Genomic DNA, 17728 nt, shown 5'->3' with positions numbered 1-17728 from the left:
AGACAGACAGGACAGAGCTTTGATCTCTTTCACCTTGGCCAGAATGTGCTTGTCCTTGATGATGTATTCATAGGTGGTCAGGAGGACGTTGAACTTCCCGCTGCGGAGCTGAGGAACAAGCCCCCGACGTAAACCTGGGGTGCCCTGATGTGGGAAAAAAACACAAAGAAAAGACAGCTTTCTGTCGGAAGTCATCCAAAACCAATCAGTAAGGGAAGAGACGTAAAAGAAACAGGAGATTTTTCTTACCTTGTAGGCAATTTTGACCACAGAAGGCGCCCATTTGTCAAGTTCATATGTCCAGTTAGACAAAGTCCTGGAAACAAAAAATCAATAACAATCATTGGACACACTGGAGATTATATGTAAGACAGAGGTCTGGATTTACAGCAATTAAATTTTCTCAGGCTACAGCTTCTGTTTCTTATTGAAGTACAACTTCAGATAGAGTTAAGAGCTACTTGAACAATCATGCACTAAGGCACAGACTGTTGAATGAAGTTTCTCTCATCAGGGCTCAGACATAATTTGCTGGAACATTAGTGGGAATAAAATAACCTTGCACTGATGAAGCACACTGGCTTTCCAAAGTGGGAAAATGGATTTCTGTTCACAAAAGGAGGCTTTTCTTGGAGAAGGCTTTGTTAAAAACTGGACTCCCTCAGGGCACCACAAAGTTTTTTTAAAAAAAAGGCACATTTTAGTCTTTTCTCCAAATTTGTTCTCTGAGCATATTAAAAAGAAAGAACATTAGCACAGTGGCCTTGAGCTCAGATTTAATCCTCTGCTGTGTGAAGTCAAAAGGAACTGCTCGCCTTGGAAATCATAAAAAAAAAAAAAAAAAGAAAAAAGCTTAAAACAACACCACTGTTCATTCTAATCCTTTCACACCTGCAGTTATAAATCACTGCTGAAAAGGAATATTAATTAGGTGAAATGTGGAATTACAAGATACAAGTTATTTCTGAATTCTACATTGACAAATGTGTGCTTTCACCGGCCATATTTAAAGAAACTGAAAAGAATCCAGGAGCACTAACCCTCTTATTTAGTTATTTTTGTGCGGAGCGGGTTTGAATTTCAGCCACCAAACAACGGCGCCCTTAGAGACGAGGGTGACTGTTATTTGTAAGTGAATTCTGGGGTGAAGGTGTTTGATGAATCTGAGGGGACTTAAAACAATGACGATAATCACATGTTTAGTGAAGCGGAAAGAAAGATCTGAGAAGTTCCCAGAGCAGCTTCACACCGCTTTAGTTTAATTATTGTTATTATTATAAGTGCAAGAGAGAAGTTTTAATATGTTATAAAGTAATCTTGACTTGGCACCATCGACACAAACACCATGGTTAGGTACTTACAACTTTAGATGTTAGTTATTAATGAATATTGTTGCATTATGATGTCTTGTCATTTATGCTACATGCTTCACTATAGTGCATTTTTCTACTTATCATTATTAACATTTCGCTCTCATTTTTCTCACATTTAGCACCAATTGTGTACAGTGCACAACGCAGTGTCATTTTTAAAGGTTCTAATGCTGTTTGCGTGCAATTTCCTGACCATAATTATTTTATCTGATTGGTTTTTATTTCATTTCCCTCCCATATTGTATATATCTGGCCTCCTTTGCATATGTGGTCATTTTTAATATTGTGTTGTTTTAGATGTACATTTGATTTTATTGTTTAATGTTGATATTTTATTTCTTATTGTTTGTTATCAATGTACCGTAAAGCAAATGCTATTTATATTATCATTATGCCCCCATGTACGATGACAATAAAGCTATTCTATTCTGTTCTATTTGCAAAAAAACGTGACCTGCATGGTATATAAAGCCAAAAAGGGAGGAGAATCGCTCTTTCTTCCACCAGCACCGACCTGAATCCTGTGATACTTTTGCATCTTTTGTTTTGCTTTTTATCAGTTGAGTCGGGCTTCAAGTCCTGCTTTCAGCTTTGGTTCCACTGATTAGTTGATCGGCTTTATGAGGGTACTTCAAAAACTTCTCAGCCTCACCTGGAAACAAATGGCCTAACTACCTTTTTGGGGCATAACTGTAAACTGTTAAGTCTTATTTAGCTTTGCAAAAAATTCAAATGTTTGAAGCAATCAAAGAAAAACTAGAGGAAACCTTCGAGTTGGCTGCTGTTGTCCTACTTCCATGGTCATCATTTTCAGAGTGATGATGAAGTTAATGAGCATCTATAGGCTAAAGATGTGATTGTGTTCTGAAAGGGATAGTGAAGCTCAGTGAGACAGAGTGCACTGAAGTTAAAGGAGATTGTGCGAAAAAATAAAGCAAGAAGACTTTTCTACTGTGACATTTCCTGGTGAGGCTGAGAACTTTTCAAAGTATGCTCACAGTTTAAGATAGGAGCCCAAAAACAACAGTGAAAGTAGCCGTGGCTCCTATCTTTTATATGTTTGTTCTATGGTATTGTATCATTAAACCTGCTTTAAACTGCTGCAGCTTTGCAGTATCTTATATGCTACGGTTTCAGGGGGAATAACAAAGACTATCAAGCTTCTTCAAGTCTCTTAAATATCTGAATATTCACATGTATAAGACTCGGTACTTGGGTGTATTTGTTGCTTATTTTTCTCCTGACGTTAGCTACACACTTGCACCATCCCATTTGCTGCGAATTTCCCCACCATGGGATTAATAAAGGCTTATCTTATCTTTATTATGTGTTTTTTAGAGTTGGTCGGCACTGAAAGTATTTAAGAGGCTTAGTTTATCTTGTGAGACTTCTGGATGGCTTATTCAACAAATTTGGCTCCCGTAGAGGCAATGAATTCTTAAAAACAAGTCGAAAATCTCTATTTTCTCACTGCTGAAACCGACTGCAGTAGCTGCAAGTCTGAGCATGTTTGTCTTCTGCTACATATATTTTCGGGTGTTTTGACACTGATAGTTGCCAGGGTGAGGAGTACTGACGAGAGAGGGACGATGATGAGGTAGGGACCGTTCAGCCTCTTGTGCTCCATCAGGTAGGTGATAAGAGCGATGGTTTGGATGGTTTTGCCGAGTCCCATTTCATCAGCCAGGATGCCGTTTAGATTGTTGTTATACAGAGACACCATCCACTCCAGCCCCTGGATCTGGAAAACACACAGAAATAAATAAAGACAAAGAAGATGACGCTTTTATGAACTACTGCTTCTGTCAAGGAAAAATGACTCCTTCCCTTTTCGTTTTTTTAAGTTGTTTTTTTGGCCTTTTTGCCTTTACTATGCGTAGGACAGTGGAGAGAGAGACAAGAAACGTAGGTAGAAGAGTGGGGGAATGACATGCAGTAAATGGCCATGGGCTGGATTCGAACCCATGATGGGAACTATAGCCCCTGTTTATGGGTCGCCTGCTCAGTCAGCTGAGCTATCTGGGTGCGCTACTCTTCCCGCTTTCTAAGGTATTTCCGAGTTTGATGTTAGCTGACGTCATCCCAAATTATCCTACAGGTTAGAGCAGGTTACCATCTTTGGTCCCTGTTTCCCTTTAACCTGTACAGGCCTGAGTCCGTTTTCAGGTTCAGACCTAGGTTCAGGCCCTAATATGGCCTTCCGACAGGCTGACACTACAGGAGGAAGATATGCCAGGACTCTCTGCTCTGGTCTAGAGTAGATATTATCTATTCTTTTTTTTTGACCTGTTAGCCTTTATTTTATAGGACAGTGGAGAGAGACAGGACAGTGGGGAGGATCTGCAGCAAAGGGCCATGGGCTGGACCGCTGCATCGGGGGCTATAGCCCCTGTTTATGAACCAGTTGAGCTACCGGGATGCTTGATATCGTCTATTCTGATGTGACTAAGCAGACTAGTTGTCTCCATATTGGTCTGTAGTCTAAATCTGACCTTCTCCCAACTACATTATATACCTGAAGAGCAGAGAGAATCCTCAGAACTGATGCTGGCATTGCTTGCATGTACTGCTGCTCTGTTGGTGTCACTTCTCCTGATATTGGTAAACCCTATTCATAACCTAAGTCATCTGAGTCTCCAGTGTGTCTCTCTGTGTCTGCCTCCTCATCCTCTCAACCTTGCTTCTACCTCTCTGCATGGAAAACCATGAATAGAGAAATGATGTGCCATATAAAGGAAAATTACACGCTATAGGGGTGGGGGAAATTTCCGATTATTTGATGCACTGCGATTTGGACGTGGATGAATCTGAATTGATTCACAAAGTTCAAATTTCGGCTATTTAATTCGGTTAATTAAAGTAATACAGAAGGTTCTAAATGATGTGGAATAAGAAGCGCACCTGGAGCGGACACACCGACATACACAGAGGAAAACAAACATAGCTTACTGCCACCCACTTGGCCGTGAGAGCCGAACAGCTCCTTCTGATTTAAAAGCAGACGTGTGGAAACACTTCAGCTTCTACAACGCTGACGGCGGAAGCGAACTGGACAAGAGCCACGATATATGTAACCTATGCACTGCTGCAGACACTGGAGCCCAGATACACCATCCCACCCCGACGCTATTTCACCGACACCTCCATTCCAATACTCTACAATATACAGAAACTAAAATTGCATCAATAAACGATTTATAATCAAATCGTAGCCCCTGAATCGTAATCATTACCAAACCGTGAGGTGACCATCGATTCCAACCCCAATACTATATGTGGAATTACACATCAAAGATAAAACATTCCAAGTGGCTAAAGTTTTTCAAGTGCAGGTATGACAAACTGAATACCAAAAGGAAAAACTCTCCAGATGACTCAAAGGCATAATAAGCAACCAACACATGTAGGTAATTTGTCATGGCCTTTCTTGTTAAAGCGCTCTTCATTTCGAGTTGTGGCAATCTGAAAAGAAAAAAATAAACTGAGAAAAAAATGACTAAAAAGTGTTTCATCTTCTTCTGTCTCTCTACTTATAAACGCACAAACCTTTAGACGTGTGAAGAAGTTAATTTGATGTTTTTCCATTGTGAGCTTTGCCGGCGCACTTTGATCTCATTGCTGCTGTGGCATTTTACATCCCAACTGGTGCCAGTGTGCGGCAGAAAAAAGAACAACTGTGTGGCTCGCCTGCGGAAAACAATCAGGAAACGGTGGCAGGCAGAAGCAGGAAAGGGCAGGAGGTCAACCGGCAGCAGAAAAGGGGACCAATTACTGACTGCATGTGACTTAACTACATGCCTGTCAGTGGAGCTAATTCCAGAGAAAACAGCCAGCCGTGGCTGAAATAACTCAAAATTGTCCCCAAATAAATGTGAAGCTTTTATTAAAAAAAAACAAAAAGCAAAAAAAACAATTCAGGCTTGTTACACAGATTGATGGTGGAGCTGCAGACAATTGATCCAATTATTGCACCGCTGAAATCTCTCCAATTTCCCACAGGAGCTGCCACCATATCTCATTTAAAGCCTGGCAGACAGTAAATCACAGGAATGCTACGACTGCAACATGTCTAGGAGTAAAGAAAAAAAAACTTCTCTATCTCTGGTTATATACTATCCAACGGAAAAGACAAGATTGGAGTGTCACACTGGAAACGAGATCGATTGTATTATCATGAGCAGACAGTTTTCTTTAAGCTTCACTAAAATGATTGACCATTACTTCCAAACTCAGCCATTAATTCTGGGTTTCTGCATATTCCTGTTCCTTCCTGTAGGCAGAAATATTCAGACTGATGAGATTGGACAAGAGCAGAGAGAGTTTGCTATTTGTGAATTTACAAAAATACACAAACACATACAGACATCCTAACAGCAGCTATTATTATCTGAGTTTGCTCACTGCTACGGAAGAACAGAAATAGGTTTGTAAGGCTGTACCTATTATTATCTTTATCAGAAAACTTGCAGGTTATTCCCTAGATTACCTAATTGAAGATTTTGTCTATAGAAAGCTAGAAAATAAAAAAAGTTTGTTCCTAAAAACAGATAAATCCCACAAGGACGGCCAATAAACATGCAACCTCGAAGACAAACTTGGTCGTAAAATCCCAAAATTTGAGGCGTCTTGAGCATTCTACTGCCATTATTCCATCATATGCACTCCATGCCATGCCTAAATATTGCATATTTTAATTAGTTAGCCTATAGAACTGTAAGCATGTAGTTTTGAGTGTCCACAAAGTCTGTAAATAGCTATTAATATGTAAATTGACGGCTATTTCTTACTCATCTCAAAACTTTTGAAATTATCAATCATAAGACAACACATTTTCTTTTATTATTTAGTTAATTCTTTCATCGTCTGTTTATCGCTTCCTTCAGGGCTGCATTTTTCTTCTCCCTTTTCTTCCCTATTGAAACTATAATAGGAAGAAAACTATTCAGTGACAGGATAACCTTATCATATTGCATATTAAATCATTTGCAGCATCTGGCATTAATTTGCATAAATGGCCAACAGCAAAGAGAAACACAAATGCATTCCAGGACATTTTGAACTCAAAAATGACAGCATGAGGCTACTTTAATATAACACAGTCCTGTATTTTTTTCAGCATTGTCTGTTTTTGTGTGTTTGTGTTTTAGAGATGGCTCTGCTACAAAAGTGCAATTTAACAGGGATAAATCATTAATTGGTTCATTTATTAAGCCAACAAACATTAGCATAGTGCATATTGGAAAGTGCAGTGCTTTAATTATACTTCACAAGGCCGTCCTGTTTGTTCAATCGGTGCAGTTGTTCATCAGTTGTTGTGTAAATATTTGTCAAACACTAATGACTTTGTTCTGTAATCGGCAGGACTCATCCTCTGAGCTGATTAAACACATAGTCGTACATATCGCGTACAGGTAGGACTGATACGGACAGATAATATTAACAATAACTTTATTATTATAGCACCTTTTAAAAATCTGATTTCTGTATCATCATGCTTGCAGTGTTTTGAAGTGGAGGGATATGTAAAGGCACAGCGAACCGCGACTTGTTAGACAAAACTATCTTATTAGTTGTTTTTACTGCAGCGTTTTCTCTATTTTCTTGACTTTTAATGCACTTTTATTGCTTAATTATGTCTTATTTCTATAATTTTAATGTATTATCTTAATGTCTACCTTTACATATTTTCTAAAATGAATTTTAAAGTTCCTTGCTGAACGTATTTCTTTGCTTTGCGTTGCTTTGTGTATGAATAGTGCTACACAAATAAACTTGTCTAGAATCATAATTTTTCAGGAAAAGTAGCTCACTGGACTTTGGCCAGTTTTGGCTCTTCGTGAAGAAAGACATTAATTTGAAGTCCATATTTACCTGTTTTACCAAGGTTTACCTGAAGTACCTAAAGATTAACCAGCTGCTGTTGAGATCATTTTCCAGAGTTGTAAAACCCTGTCAGAGTATAACAACTCTAAACCGCTGTACAATGTTTATGCAGCTGATGAACCTTTAAACACATTAATCTGTGTCTCCAACCGGATATTGTGAATCGTTTTTATTGTCTGTAGTTGACTGAAGGCAGTTGTTTGCCTTCAAAATTATTTTATTTAATAATTAACGTTCAAAAATGTTATCGGTTACTTTTGTCAGTCAACTAATTAATTAAGAGGCAAATCATCTCAGCTCTATGTGTTTATAATCTGCTGATACTTGTGGTCAAATTAATTAAAAGACAGTCAACTAATAAATATATAGTCTATATATAAACTAGAAAAGCACTCAGAGTGCAGTACTCCACCAAGGCTGTTCATTCCCCCATATGGCATTATCAGAAATGCAGCATTTTCTTTTTTAGAAATACAGCATTTGTTTATTAGTTATTGATGATCTGAAATCACAGCACCATAGAATGTGTCCATTTAGTGTAGATGCACCCACAAACAAAATGACCTTGCATTGAGCACAGGCATGTGTTATGCATGTGTACGTTATGTACAGATACCGGATCACGTGACCTAAACATGTAGCGGGAATTGATGGGACTCAGAAACACCCCCACAATTTAATCAGTTGTTCCTTGGATCATTTCTGATGGATAAGTCCTGATAAGTCCTCAGAGGTGGATTTGTAGTAGGATCACAATCATGTGATCATCAGCAAGCAGCTGACGTAGTGTTCACTTGTTGTCATGGTTACAGTGACGCCATGCCGCTATCTGGCAATGATACAGAAATCTTTAACTAATCCATGGATCCAGACTATAAGCTGCATCACTACCAGAATCTATTCACTTGGTCTTTGTGTCATTTCTGACCTTCTCTGAAAATTTCATTCAAATCAGTTGGTCCGTTTTTGAGTAACGTTGCTGACAGACAGACCAAAGCCGATCGTCGCATAACTCTGCCAAGGAACACGACGGAGTTAATAAAAAATAATATTAGTAATAAAACCAGTCTTTAACGAGGAACACATATGATCCAACCCCCCAAACAAATACTTGTAGAAAGTCTACAAATTAAGTGCAAGTTCAAAAACAGAGCAGAGAAACGTTTAACCTCATGAGGACATTTTAAACTACTTAGCCTCGTCTAGCTGTGGCAGTACTGGGCCACACTGTGCAGCCAGAACCAGGACAAGCGGTCCAAGAACAGCTAGAAAGCCCGGCTGGCTCAAGCCACAGTTTCTGGTGGCAGCAATCACAGCTGAAATCAATCCAAATTAACCAAAAAAAAACACATCTTAGGCTACCCAAGGGGGGATGGAAACACTTCCAAAACCCTTGAACAAAAATCTCCCTCTAGTTAAAAATTAAATCTATTTTCCACTATCGCCAGTGCTTTAAATAAATGGAAATTGGACTGATGACTGTTGTTGTGAGTGTGCTTTCAAAATCCACTTAATTTTTCTGGACACAAACAATCCACTGCAGTCACCTCTGATGTCCTTTTAAAATGCTGACATGTTGATTGGTTAATTGGGGAAGAATTCATCACTCAAGATGTAGGAAAAAGGCTTCAAAGTGTTGTTTTGCTTTCATGGGGTTCTTTGAAAAAAATCAACCACTTACAAATAATAATTATAAATGTGACAGGCTGATTGTTCGAAACGTTGACTTTTCGATCAAATTAAAACAAAGTGGAGGGGAAAAAAATGAAAAATTTAAGATGACTTGAGTGATATAAACAGTAGGAAGTGTTTCGAAAATAAAAATGAAGGTGGGTCCTGTGAATGTGTGTGTTTGTGTTTACCTGGTACTGCTTCAGCGTGCCGTTGATCAGCAGCGACGACTGTTTCTCCACCTTCTCGATGACGGCGTGGGCCACACCGTAGTAAGAGTGGGAGCTGGTCTGGTCGGTGGCAACGCTGTACTCATCGTCCACATCCTGCTTGGCCGATCTGAGGGCGTTTAAAGTTTGGAGAGACACCATCATAACCCCAACTGGACTCTTTAAAGCAGATTTTAATAGAGCTAAAAGTTCAGTTTCATGACAGCCTTTCAGATGTTTATATTCAACACCAACTCTATCACAGTTTGTTTGTTTACTTGTGAAGCTGCTGCTCCTGGGAAACCCAGAAGGAGTCTCGAGTATATTTTTTAAACTTTTAACGTTTAATATGATTCCACTTGTTGAAAAAAAAACAAACACTGAATTTCCAATACGTCTGAACTAAATTCGTTTTTTTTCCCTCTATCTGAAGCAATTACTGCAGAGTAAATGTGAGATAATAGGAGGTAATATAATACTCGATGATGTGCTTGGCGGCCTTGACAGTCACTTTATCTCCATTGGGATCGATTATCTTCTTCTCCTCTGTTTCTGTCTTCGCCACCTCGTCTTCCTCCTAAGAAGGCAAAGTTGATAACCGATGATTGACAGCACACTTAATATAACAACAGCAGCACAGAGGCAACAGAAAGTGCAACTCTGTAGGGGATAAAACGGGGAATAGTGCATACAGCTACAGCCCCCTGGTGGTTTCTGATGCTGTACTTATTTTAATCCCATTTAATAGTATGTGGATGCTTTGAAGGAGAATCACTGACCTCCTCCTCAAACTCTGAGCCGCTCTCCTCGCTGTCAGATCGTGGGGCGACTTCATAGCTGTTTATAAAGGAAGGAAAACGAGAACAGTCAGAGTATTTCATCCGTCTGTCACACAGAAAGAACCGTCAGCATTTATCTCTTAACCCTACAGAGCTCAGCGGCGGCGCTATGATTGCATATTCATTTTTGATTGGTGGCCGATTTGAAACCAGATAAGATCGATCAACCATATTTTTTTTTTTGCTTATAAAATCTGGGGAGTTACACTAACATTTCACCAGGTATCAGAGCGCTTTTCTGTTGCAGTGATGGGTTTGTAAAAATACACAACGAACACACATAACAAAAACCTTTACAAATGACACCACGGGATATTGTGCAATTTTTTTTACATTTGCAAATTTGAAGGATACAGCTATGCAATTTCTGTATTTTGAAATATATGTTTAAAAAAATCGTTTTTGTAGGTTTATTGCACTTTTAAGCAATCTATTGTAGTAGTTAAAACATAAGTCAATACATATTATTAAAATTTGGGATATAATGGCTATATTGATGTAAAGCAAATAAAAATATTCCAAAAAATTGCACCCCAGTGTGTAAAAATGTAAGGATATGTCCTGGCAGACTTGCACAATGGTAGATTTTAATGGGTTAACAAGCAGCAGTCTCCAGTACAGACAGGAAAGCGTTTATTACATTTATAGGGAGGGCGGCTGGTTGAATTTTTACTCAGCCTTAAGTCAGACTGCAAGACTTTTAGGATGTTTTACACCTATTTCAGTCGGAACAGAAATCTGAGCTGGAATCTCAATGTTCGACCAAGATTAGCTGGTAGCGTGAGAGGTTTACAGATTCAGTCTGTAACCTCCCAAACTGCTTGCAGACTTGCTCAAAAACGTTCATCATGTCTTCTTGTTAATACATTAGTTTTGAATTCTTTTGTTCAGACATAAGGTGACCTTGTGTCTGAACAAAAGAACTCAAAACTAATGGTTGCAGAGTCATCAGTGCCACCTGATATTTAGGAGATTAAATCGAAATGGCAAGTTGTTGCACCACAGTGTTGTTTTTGTTTACATCTGCTTCCCAATAAGATCACATAAGGTCATGTAACTCTTCTCTGATTGTTCCGTCTGGTTTGATAAACTTAATAACATCCTGTAGTGTGTGATTTGGCTATTATTTTCAGATCTTGTAGTTTGCACATGTCTCAGATTAGAAGGAAGAATATCTGTCAAGTTTCTTCTTGCATGTAGTCTGAGGATGGTATTAGCAGAACAAGCAGCCCTGCACCTCTATGGAAACAGCACAACCAAGGCTGCAGATCGAGAGAACTGAATTTTCTGCCAAATTACAAAATAAAAAAACCTGGAATCAACATGTGCAACATTTTTCCAAGTACCAACATGTTGGGATGTGGTTTTACAGATGCATGTTACATGTATCTTATACGGCCAGAAAAAGCAATGAAGATGTTTTAAAATTACTAAACACAAATTAAACACCACTGAACAAAATTAGGAAACGGCAAGCAACAATTTCTTGGGCACATCATAAGGAAAGAGACCCTGGAATATATCGTCACAACTGGAAAACTTAATGGGATGAGAGGACGAGGCAGACAGAATGAAAATGATAGACAGACTGACATCATGGCAACAGTCCCAATTCAGAAAGGAAAAGATCGGATTAGATGGAGAGAAATGATCGCCTACGCTGAATGACATGGCACTGGATTGATTACCAACATGCAAAACACTGTAAAAAAAAAAAAATTCTATCTCTACATATCGCTATTTCACTAATAACATTTTTAACTTGCTTCCATACTTGTCTCCCTTCTGTGTTGTGTTAACACTGCCTGCAGTTCAGCTGAAAAGTCCATGGATTTTGGTCATGTGACTGTTGGTTGCAGCTGAGTTGTTAATGAATTCATGGTTGTACAGAAGAGCGCAGAGGTTTTTTTGTCTTTTTTCAGAAACTGGTCAGAGCAAACACTGTATTTTTGGCAATTTTTAAACAAAACGTGGAATAAAGTGATCAAATTTTAAGAAGAAACAGACATTTTAGTCTTGGTTATTTTACAGTTCATCAATTATTCAGGCAGTGTTTAAAAAGTCAGAACATAATGACAACAGGTCATCACAGTATGTCTGAGTACAAGGTGGCATCTTCAACTGGGATGTTGAGTTTGGTTACAAAAAAGGCTGCTGGAAATGTTGTTTAGTCAGTCAACTGCATGTGTTTCTGCACCATTTCACATCCAACTCTCTCAAAAAAGACTGTTTTAAAGACCGCTGGGAAGCTTACAATTCAGCTACAGTTTCTGGTGTTGATAATTATGTTTTGTTTTTTTTTTAAATTAGAGCCTTTATAACCTAGAGGTGGGTTTTTGGTTTCAGACAGTTACTGAAAGTGTTGTACTCGTCACAGTTTCTGCCTTGTTTTCCACTGTATGTCCCTCTCTTTGGGTGAATCTAAATTTAAACTCCACTCAGGAGGTGAAGCTAAATCCAAGTTCCAGGTATTATCTGCAGGGAAATGAGTGCATCCAACACGCTGAACACAGCAATTAATAAAGCAGGATGTGTTACGATAAGCGCTGCAAGGACGAGTGAGTGCTGAAATATACGGGAGACGTTCTGCTTGTTGAGGCGACTTTTCTATCAGTGGAGGATTATGGTGACATTTCACACATGCAAGCATCAGCTATTAACTTAAACTTCATCATTATAATACTCATCACTGTGAGCTGTATGCTGAGGTCGGGTTGTTCTCCTTCACACTGAGGCATGAGATACTCTGGGTTCTATTTATTTCTAAAGTCCCAGTAGTTTCTTTACATCTTTACCTTAATTCGCTGCTGTCTTTTAATGTTGGCTCTTATCAAATACACTGAAATTACTGGATTACAATTCTACAATTTCATTCAGCAGACTGTTTTATCCAAAGTGACGTACATCTGAGAGTAGATGCAACACCAGCAAGGATCTGGTCACGAGAAAATAACCTGGATAAGAGCCATAAAACAGGTTCAAGTGTGAAATATGACCCTGGTGTCTACAGGCTGTGCAAGCGGTAATAGGGATTTGTTGTATGAATGATTGTATTCTTCATGTATTTTTGTTTTTTGCAGTCTGTCAAGTGCAAAGGTGTTCAGTGAAGAGCTTTTCTTAAAGATTACACTGCAGTTTTACTAACTGTGCACCTACAACCAGGAAAAACCTGCAGAACATTTTAAAGTTTGACTCATTTTCATTCTCAGGTGTTTAACTTCTTCATAATTTTACTTTTAGCTGTTCTTCTTTTAGTTGAATAACCTTGTCCTCGTCCCTAACTGTTCAATTTATTCCTAATGCTTTTCTTTCTTTACTTAATATTTTGGTTTTGCGCCTACATCTTGTGTTTATATGTGTCTTTGCTTGGCTAAATATATACGAATGAGGCCTCGACCACAACATAGCCCAGATTTTAGATAAAAACAGGATGAGATATTTACTCTGACACACTGATATTGATGTAAATTTCCCTGCAATGTCCATGAACATTGTAATTTATTTGCAAAAAGTTGGGGAATATTTAACAGCAATTCTTTGTAATATCAAACAGGCTTGCACTTTATCAAAATCATGCTACATTTTCACGAATTGGCTACGTTTTCTACTTAACGACGGTGGGACCAAAACCTGCATTATTATCAGTGTCTCTTATTTTTTTTCTCTTTCCCTAGTTTCATTTAGCATCTTTTTCTCATCAAGAATGAAGATATTTTTGACAGCATGAAGCAGAGAGAGTCAATCAGAGCTGCATCTTGAAGGTTTCACTCTGGAGAGGAGATGGTTGTGCAGGTGTCATGTTCGCTCTCAGGTTTTTCAGCTCTTTCAGCCTCCTACTGTGGGTAAGGATCTTCTGTTATTTTAGCAATACTGACATTGAAAAGACATTATCTTCCCTTTATCTTAACTTTAACTGGTCGAGGCAGATGATTACCCTCTTTGAGCCTGATTAAAGTCTCTTCCTGTTAAAATGGAAGTTTTTTTTCATTGGAGTAACATCGGATCTGTTGGTTTTCTCTTTATGCTATAGTAAAGTTACATCTTCACAGTAGTATGTGAAGAATCCTGAGGTGATTTATGTAAACTGAATGCAAATGTGCAAGAATATTTTTAGTAATGCCTCTTATTCTACTATTATCTGACGTATAACTGCACTGAACGTTTACACGCTTCATTTAAACACTGCAAAAAACGTTGCAAAACATTTCTGGAAGGTATATTTGAGGTGTGAAATACAGTTTAAAGCATAACAGAGCCTCAGCAAATTCCTTACAGAGTCCTATAAGTCTGGGTCACCGGAAGTTCCTGGTTGTGGATAATTAGGTTGGTCAGTTACTGCCTTAATTCAGTATATTAAGCTTAATTCTGGTCCTTCTAGGAAAATCTTTTGGTAAGCAAAAACATTTCCTTCCCGGCCTTAGTAAATCTGGTTGGTAATTTAAGTGTCAGGAGCCACCAGCAGAATCCCTGGAGACTCATTATGCTTTCCTAAATACAAATAAAAGCGTCACTCTCATTTCAGAGAGGCCGACAACAGTACTATTAAATAATGTGCCTCCTCACCCCGGGTTCATCTCGAGCCAGGCCTCCAGCTGGCTGGATTTGGGAGCATCGGTTCCCTGCAGAACTTTCCCCGTCTCCGTCTGAATCACTTTGACCGGCAGCTCGCTCATTTGGCTGCTCTCATCCATGGGCTGCACGTCAAATGAAACACAAGGAGAAACATGAATGAATAAAGCTCAAGCATGACAATTCAATTCAGACAAATAACAATTATTAGTTTTAGGGAGGGATGGATGGATGGATGGATGGATGGATAGATAGATAGATGCTATATTAATCCCAAGGGAGATTCAAGAACAATTCTAAAAACACACATGCTCCAAAGTACTTAAATAGTACATGATATTAGCTTTTGCTGTTGTCATGAACCTAATTCAGGTATTAGGATGCACTGATAATATTTTGAACCTGAAAACATTCATATTATGATAAAACTTTTGATTATTTGTATAACCCCAGGTCAAGACAATAAAAAAGAAGAAACTGATGGAAGTGAACTAAAGTTTCATTCTTGCATCACTGATTTATCCATTCAAATGGTACAAGAAAAAAAACAGTAAAGGTAATAAATCCCAGATCCAAACTTTTCTGACTTCCCAAAAGCCCCTCAATAAATAACCACTAGAACATTAATGAGTGTTTCTTCCAAAGCTGTTCATTAAAGGCCTTAACAAGTGTCTTTCTGACAGGAGACAGGGGCAGAAGATGCAATTAAAAGGTGTGGGAAGCTGTGAATGAAAACAAACAGTGCAGATGTCTATTTGGTTTGTGTTGCAATATTTACGAGACATTCGATTGGCTGCTATTGTGCTGTCGCCCAGGGAGCAGTCTACCTCTGAAAGCATAATTAGTGTTTGCTTGATCTGACGTTCAAACATGTTTTTTTTATTTCTGCCAGAGCGCATTCTGAGAGCTGAGGTGAAGCACAGGTTTGATTTCACAGCAGCAGTAATTCAGGTACCGGTAAAATCATCACTGTGAGCTTTGCTTGACAGTTGAATCTCGGGAAACAGCTTGAGATCCACCTGGAAATCATGTAGACATGCGAAACAAAAAAACGTTGTTTCAAATGGCAGTGGATAATTTCAGGGCAGCTGCTTATTTACCCATTTTTCATTTGGAGTCACGTTTTCAGCCACCTGATGAATGAGAGTCCAATACTAATGATTTTTAACGCTCTGTTTTTGGTCTCAACCAACTTAAAGAAGAAAATTCTGGCTCTTCAGTTCGTAAACGCCTCCACTACGTCCAGCAGTTTTTCTCTAACTGTGTCCGTCTGCTGTTTGGTGTTGAGCAGGTAGTTAACAGTGGATTTTTAGAGATTTTTATCTGAAAATAAGCTAAGCGATTTGCTAAAATTCCTTATAAAGCTCCATAAAGCCTCTTTATGGAGTTGCAGATTCAGGTGATCACTCAATACAGGTTCATCCTTTTGAACAACCTTTTCACTTTTGCTGTCAATAACTGTGTTTCCATGTAACTGTCAAGCAAATTTGATGCAGGTTTTTGAGACGTCACAAACTATAAACATAAAGAAAACATAAATGTGTCTTGTTTCCATTAACTGGTTTGGAAGGAATAAACGCAGATGCATAGTGTCGCCAGAAGGTGGCAGTGTAGACTAAACGGCTGTAATAAACAGAGTAGAGGAATCTATAACAGAAGAATGGGGAAAGTACCGTTTCAATCTGGAAAGTTGTAATTACTCTTTTATGTCAGTTGGTATCAGTCACGGTTCGAACTGTCCAAAGGTGATAACAAAGAAAACGCAGAAACAGCTAAACGATCTCTGAATTATGCACATTTACTCAATAACTCTCCGTTTTAAGTGAGCATTTTTGGTAAAATTGGATGAGTTTGTTGAACATTTGCTGTGTCAATGACCTTTGTCGAAGGCAAAAGTTCAAAATACACACATATAAATACACTAATTTTCAAAAGTTTGGGGTCACCCAGACAATTTCATGTTCTCCAGTAAAACTCCCACTTTTCTCCATGTGCTAACATAACTGCACAAGGGTTTTCCAATCATCAATGAGCCTTTCATCACCATTAGCTAACACAATGTAGCATTAGAACACAGGAGTGATGGTTGCTGGAAATGTTCCTCTGTACCTCTATGGAGATATTCCATTAAAAATCAGCCGTTTCCAGCTACAATAGTCATTTACCACATTAACAATGGCTACACTGGATTTATGATTAGTTCATTGAAAGTAACTGCTTTTCTTTCAAAATCAAGGACATTTCTGTGGCCCCAAACTTTTGAACGGGAGTGTATGTATTATAGAAACACAGCTATTGATATGTTATTATGGAAATATGAACAGAGCAACTTTAAAGTGACATCTTAGATGGCTATATGACAGGTAAACATCACTAAATGATCAAAGCACTACAACAAAAAAGAAAACATAACAATATACAGGTCAGCATTGCATCTCACCTCTCCATCAGGTCCAATTGCGCTGGTGCCTTCACCATCACCGTCCACCTTCTAGACACAAAACAAACACATTAAAGCAATCAGGCGACGTATCTTTGCAAATGTTGATATTCCACATCACAGCAGGGTACATTCAAAGCATGGATAACACCAGCATTTAGCGATAACTCAGAAATGGTGGCTCCATAATGGTTTTCACTGCTTTTAGTGGGACCATTCCTCTGTTGAAGGGCACAGTCACTTGTACTTTATTCAGAGGTTTTACAGGAAAAGCTCTCACCAGGATAGTCAACAGTCATCTAAGCTACTCTGACCTGTCATGTTGTTACTGAAAGTATTTTCTCTGAAGCTATTCCCAGAATCAATGTCACACGTGCTCAGCTGAAATGGCACAACATGGTTACAGAAAACGCCTCGTCAAAGCGCTAACATCAGTGTCGAGGATGTCATGAATGTCAGAGTCTACAGGTGTTTGTTTCAGGGGACGACTGCAGAGTTCATTGCCTCTCTGACAGAGGATGTGAATTTAAGCATGTTGATTTAGTTCACCATGTCACAGAGTTGAGACTCTCTTAACATTTTGAATCACAATTCTGCCATGTGATCCTGTACAACAGCCACACTGTCATTCTGAGAGCAGCTTCATATAAACTAAATAATGAAGGGTGACAATAAGATGATGAAAAGCCGTACTTCATGTCACGGTTAAATGGTTGGGCTGACTTTATGTAAGACTTTGCTTCC

The 17728-nt window shown here is 38.7% G+C and overlaps 1 protein-coding gene across 1 annotated transcript in view; it reads right to left on the bottom strand.

Annotated features, from left to right (window-relative positions):
- The window catches only part of smarca2 (SWI/SNF related, matrix associated, actin dependent regulator of chromatin, subfamily a, member 2), an 85825-nt gene that overhangs the window by 52260 nt on the left and 15837 nt on the right, over positions 1-17728 (bottom strand). Inside the window, exons 11-18 of the mRNA XM_023279410.3 lie at positions 16985-17035; positions 14539-14669; positions 9916-9973; positions 9616-9713; positions 9119-9266; positions 2951-3114; positions 250-316; positions 34-144 (exon numbers count right to left, since the gene is read on the bottom strand). Of these exons, the coding sequence (XP_023135178.2) occupies positions 34-144; positions 250-316; positions 2951-3114; positions 9119-9266; positions 9616-9713; positions 9916-9973; positions 14539-14669; positions 16985-17035 (828 nt within the window). The remainder of the gene's footprint in view (positions 1-33; positions 145-249; positions 317-2950; positions 3115-9118; positions 9267-9615; positions 9714-9915; positions 9974-14538; positions 14670-16984; positions 17036-17728) is intronic.

Source organism: Amphiprion ocellaris, chromosome 6, assembly GCF_022539595.1.
Source record: "Amphiprion ocellaris isolate individual 3 ecotype Okinawa chromosome 6, ASM2253959v1, whole genome shotgun sequence".
In the NCBI taxonomy this organism is placed as follows: Eukaryota; Metazoa; Chordata; class Actinopteri; family Pomacentridae; genus Amphiprion; species Amphiprion ocellaris.
Note: the sequence above shows the minus strand (reverse complement) of the source record. Positions and strands in the feature narration are given on the sequence as shown.